The 5,805-nt window shown below is 50.7% G+C and overlaps 1 protein-coding gene across 2 annotated transcripts in view; it reads left to right on the forward strand.

Annotated features, from left to right (window-relative positions):
• Nucleotides 1-4,146: 4,146 nt before the first annotated feature.
• NEMP1 (nuclear envelope integral membrane protein 1) overlaps nucleotides 4,147-5,805 on the forward strand; it is a 19,591-nt gene continuing 17,932 nt past the window's right edge. Inside the window, exon 1 of one of the 2 annotated variants that reach the window (XM_012732252.1) lies at nucleotides 4,147-4,276. In XM_012732252.1, coding sequence (XP_012587706.1) covers nucleotides 4,150-4,276 — 127 coding nt within the window. In that variant the 5' untranslated portion in view covers nucleotides 4,147-4,149. The remainder of the gene's footprint in view (nucleotides 4,277-5,805) is intronic. The other variant, XM_012732250.1, reaches the window with a different exon arrangement.

Consider the following 5,805-nt stretch of genomic DNA (forward strand, 5'->3'; position numbering starts at 1 on the left):
GGAGTCTGACCTAGATTTTAAAAAGGAAGGGATGGTCAAATCAAAGAGAACAGGATGGAAACTTACGTGGAGGCATGAAACTGAATGTTACTCTTGACAAATAAGAAACTGCAGGAGCCCAGGGAGATGTACGGACCTTTTCATTAAACATGTTACAGGGCCTCCCTGGTGACCCTGGGGTTAAAGCCTCAGCATGAAGCTGTCACAGCCACTGCGGCACAAATTCAATCCCCCGCCAGGCAGTGACCCACAGGGCACAGCAGACCTCCCCTGTCTCCCCGCTGCTCCCCTCAGCAGTGTATTTCCTTCAGTCTGCCTGTTCTGTTCCTCACTCTGTCTCTGGTGAATACTCACCCCCCCCCCACCTCTGGCCTACACCCAGTTCTTGTATGCAGAACAGGCAGGTCTATTGAAACACACTGCTGAGGGAAGCAGCGGGCGGGCCAGTCAGGAGAGGTCTGCTGTGGGTCAGGAGAGGGCCGCTGGCCCATGTGGGTCACCTCCCTGGCCACCGATGGAACTCTTGTGCTGCGGTGGCTGCCCACAGCTTCACAGTGCAGTGCTTTAACCTACTGCACCACCAGGGAGAGCCCTGACTTCCCTCTTTTTCTGATCATTTTCCTTCACACGTTTCAGGACTCTGAATATGCTTAATCCAAACTCTGATTCTCTCGATGACATTGCTGCCCTTGCTGTTTCCAATGTCAGCTGCACACCGCTCACCCTTCCAGCTCTGCCGTGGCGGGATGTGTGGCCCTCCTCTGCAGTAGTGCCCCTTGAAGCCCACTGTCAGTTTTCCTACAGTGTCTGAATGTGCGTGGCTAAAAACAGCGCCGTGTTTTCTAGAAGACCTGGAGCTAGCAGGTGGCTTGCCCCTCCCCTTTGTTGCAGTCGCTTTGGAGTTGGCTGGAAGGAACTCGGAAAGCTCCAGTTGAAAAGGAGACAATCCCCACTTTATCAATATAGATATTGAAAGGAAAAGGCGGAGAGGAGGGACGGACGCCTTGAGTAGCTGCGGACCCCACTCTAGAGGCTCCGTCTCAGCTGCTGTCCCGGAGCCCCCTTTTTGAGGGGGCAGTAGCTGTGGACCCCACTCTAGGGGCTCCGTCTCAGCTGCTGTCCCCAGGAGCAATAAACTCTGCTTGCTCAGCCTTTCTGCCTCAAGCCTTCCTTTCTTGCAGCCAGTCACAGAACTTGGGAACAGACTCATGGCGTCCGTCCCTCCTCTCCGCCTTTTCCTTTCAGATATTAAATAAATACACATTTTCTGCCAAATTGCTATGAAAGTTCCTAAATGCTGACACTTGATTTCTGACATCATTTTAGTGCAGGTTGGTTACAGGCTTTGAAGAGCAGCGTTGTCGTTGTTTGACTGCTTCTTCCACACAGCAGCGCGAAACCATAGAGACGAACACAGAGGGGTGTGTCGGATCTGTCTGCTTTTAGGAACAGTGTGGAGGAAGAGTTTTATGCTGTGGGGTGAGCCTTGGGCTTGCAGCTTGGGTGACTGAGTACACGCGATGAGACGTTCCTCAAAACTTTGGTGCTTTCATCAGATAGTCACCCTCTGTAACCCTTTTTCCTATGTTAAAAAATTATGAAAACCAACCATTTCCATAACTTGTATGATGACAAAACCTAGTCTGACCTGCACTTATTTTTGGCAAAGCTCCTAAACTCACACGAGGCCATTTATGGTTTTCATTTATTCCCAGTGAGAATATTCATATATTGTAAAGTCACTAAGTTGTTCATATGGTGCTACTCCAGGCCCTATCGGGACTGTTGCATTACATATTATAAATACGCCATACTACCATTCTAAAAAAGCTCTGAAACATATATTCTATCGAGATTTCTACACCATTTACTCAACAGTCTTGGCCTGAATTCTTTTGGCTATTTGCATGGATCAGGTCCACCTGCAGATAATGAATATTCAGTGCACTGTGTGCTATAGACGCTGAAGATGATTCTCAAAGTGTTTTAAGCACTTCGTTATTAAAACAAGGCCGAAAGCTTCTCGAGTGACTGTCCTAAGGGACAGAACCATTTAAATGATAAGGTGTGAGGTGTTTATGGAAAACCAGTCTTATTACTGTAGACCTCCTCTACACATTTTAAAAGTCAGTGGGTGAGTGATTGGAATTAGTTCCCAAACCTGGAATTAACTACCCTCTTCTCTGGCCTTTATTCAAAACCACTGAGTTCTGAACTGCGAGAACTTGGGGTTTGGTAGAAAATTAAAGGTGTGTATATGATATATAGAATTGTATAAAATTACATATAAGATACAATATGTAACTATATAAAACAGTTTTAATGACACTTTATGGAAATTTTGATTAAATAACAGAGTGCCCATGCAATGTACCGCACATCCAGTTTCTACTTGAATTGGTATATCTGCCGGAATTAAAGAACCAGTATTGAAACGTAGCATTGGCTGAAAGTCTGTACCTGTCATTTACCCGCATTTTCTTAGTTTTTACGTCCCAGGACCTCAGCACAGCATCTTGTTACATCTGGTCTCACGTCTCTTTAGGCTTAGCGTGGCTGTTAGTCTCTCAGGCCTGCCGGGGCCTGATGACAGGGACAGTGTTGAGGAGTGCTGTCATAGGAGGGTGCTCTCTACTGCAGCCTGTTTAATGGTTTTCTTATAATTACATTGCTTTTATGGATTTGAAGGAGGAAACCAGACCTCAAGTGCTATCAAGAGTACATAGTTTCAGTGTGATTTATTACTGTTGACATTAACTTCTCTATGGATGTGTCTGTGTGTGAGAGAGGGAGAGCCCCACATACACAAGATGATCAATACAGCCGCATAGTGTTTTGTTTTGTTTTTTTCTGAGGATAAAATTTCTTCTCTTACCCATGGCTCTTCTCTTACCCATGGGAAATTTCTTCTCTTACCCATGGGAATCATTCCCATTTTTACTTTTTTTTAATAAAAAAGATTATTTTTATTTATGCATACAAGAACTGGGGTACAGGCCAGAGTCGCGGGGTAGAGAGGATTCACCAGAGACAGAGTGGGGAGCAGAACAGGCAGATGGAGTGAAGTACACTGCTGAGGGGAGCAGCGGGCAGGTCAGGTGAGGTCTGCTGTGCCCTGTGGGTCACTCCCTGGCGGGGGATGGAACTGGTGCTGCGTAGCCAGCAGATTGCTCCACAGTGTTATGCTTTCACGCGTTGCACCACCAGGGCGGCACTCACTTTCGTTTTTTAACTAGATCCTCTACAAATAAACATGCTTCAATGTCTACCAACAGTTACTGAACGGCCCTGTGCCAGGCACTCTGCTAGGCCCTCACTGCATCAACTAATAATTCGGGGAAGCCGTCCGAGGGAAGCCGTCCGAGACGCAGAAGGAGCTCGGGCTGTAGGGTCAGTGAGACTCTGGCTGAAACCACTCAGCCAACCTTTGGACATGCCAGTCTTAGCCTTCACTGCTAAGTGGACATATTTGTATCACAAAATATAGTGAGAAATTAAAAAAAAACCCTTAATATTCACATTCATTGTTTCCCAAAAAAGTCCCTGTAACCACTTTTTAAAATGTTAATATTTATGCCTATAAAACAGTGACGACACAAGTTTTTATGGCTTCGTTTTAAAATCATTTTTAGGATTTTGGAGGACATGATAGTCTTAAAAAAAACTGCCTCCCCAGGAGCCTATTCATAAATAGGCGTTCACGACAAGTTTTCCATAACAACAACAAAACTGTGGTAAAAAAACGGAAAGAGAGAAATCATAAATAACTTGACGCGGTTTCGACGGAAATCTCAAGTTTGATCAAGGAAGCGTCGCGCGTCCTGGCTTCCCATTGGTGAGCCTTACAATCAATCGCGCCGGCTGTAAATACACGGAGACGGAAGCATGTTGTGAAGGGGCGGGGTCTTCCTGTCGCCATTGCCTGGGCGCCCACCTCATCTGATAGGCTAAAAGCGGCTGCTCCCGCCCTCTCGGGTCCGTTGCTAAGGGGCGGGATTCACAAGGTCCGTGAAGAACGAAGGACTCGCGCTTCCGCCCTCCCGATTGGCTGTGAGGGGGCGGGCCTGGGAGCGGATAGGCTGCTGGCCGTGCCCGTCGGGGTTAGTTGCTGGGGAGAGGCACGGGAGAAGGAGGCGGTGTGAGGCGACCATGGCGCGAGGAATGAAAGTGGCGGCCTCGCCGTTAGTTGGTGCCGGGCCTCGGGACTGGGGGCCCCGGGGCCGCGGGGCAGCGTGGCTGCTCCTGGTCCTCTCCAGCTGCGCAGTCTGCGCCTCAGGTACCGCCCGGGCAGCAGCTGCCAAGGGGGCGGGTGCCGAGAGGCTGCATTTGGAAAAGTGGGTGACCCCGGGCGGGGCCGCGTCCCGGCCGCGGGGCGCCACGCGGACCGAGGGTCTGGTCGTCGGTGACCGTGCGCGGACCCAGGGGCTGGGCCGGGTGGCCGGCGGGGCCTCCTCGCGCGGAGGAGCCCGGCGTTCGGGGCCGAGGCCGGAAGGGCGGCCGGTGGCGCTGACCGACCTCGCGTTCCTGCCGAGGGTCCTGTCGCGCCCGGCCTGGCGGGCTGGCCCTGCGCGGAGCGTCGTCCAGCCAGCGGTCTTGCACCTCGCGAGCTGGCCCAGACGGGCGCGCGTGGCTGAGCAGGTGTCGACCGCCCCCTGAATGCAGCGGGGTCTGACAGCGCCTCTGCCCGGGTCGCGCTGGCCTCCTGCCCGTGGCGGGGACCTGAGCCGGCCGAGCAGGGGCAGGGGCAGGGGCAGGTGCAGGTGCAGGTGCATACAGACCTGTGCCTACGTGGAGGCGCCGCGCAGCGCCCAGCAGGTCCCTTGGCAGAGTGTGAATTCCTCGCGCAGACTTACTGGACCCCTGTGTTGCCCACTGTTTTGGGGCTGGGTGAACGGTTTTCCTTCGGTGCTGTAATTCAGAAACCCAGACTGTGTTTGCAGAAACCTGCTTCTACCCCGTCGTTAAATGCACAGCAGAAAAATAAGTTTTCCCTGGCTCCCGCTGGAGGGAGCTGAAATCCCCCAGGTCACGGGTAGCGGTATCTTGCGAATACATCTGCTCTCTCGCTGCCCTGTGAGCTTCTGACTTTCTCATAATGACGGCACTGGTGATTATCCTCAACTTGCAGCTTTCAGGTTGTCTCAGGACCCATAGAGCTATTTCCAAAGCTAGCGTCCTTTGAAACTTTTTTTTTAGGGGGAGGAGAGTAGATTTTCGGAAGCTACTTTTCCAGAGGCTGGGCCTGGAGTGACATTTGAAGGGCTACTTACAATTTGAATGAACTTGGGCCAGATGGTTAATTTTATTACTCTTCTTAAAGATATACTTATTTATGCACACAGAACTGGCGTACAGGCTAGAGGCACAGAGCGGTGAGAGGCTTCAGCAGAGACAGAGCTGGGAGCAGAACAGGCAGATCCACGAAGTACACGCTGAGGGGAGCAGGGGGGAGACAGGAGAGGTCTGTTGCGCCATGTGGGTCAGCTCTGGCCGGTATGGAACTCGTGCTGAAGTGGCTGCTATTTACCTCACAGAGCTGCACTTTAACCCCTTGTTTCACCAGAGAGGGCCTGGTCAGCATCTGAAGCAGCCGTGGCCGGCTTCCAGGACTGCCTCCTAACCCGTTAGGCCACCAGGGAGGGCCCATTCCCCACATTTTTAATTAAAAATATTTTTTAAATTATTATTGGTAAATTTTTTTTTTTTAAAGATGTGGCTTTTTTTTTTTTTAAGATTTATTTATTTATTCATACAGAACTGGGGTACAGGCCAGAGGCTCAGGGACTGTGAGAGGCTTCACCAGAG

The sequence above is a fragment of the Condylura cristata genome, unplaced genomic scaffold (assembly GCF_000260355.1).
Source record: "Condylura cristata isolate star-nosed mole 26May11 unplaced genomic scaffold, ConCri1.0 scaffold00034, whole genome shotgun sequence".
Classification (NCBI taxonomy): Eukaryota; Metazoa; Chordata; class Mammalia; order Eulipotyphla; family Talpidae; genus Condylura; species Condylura cristata.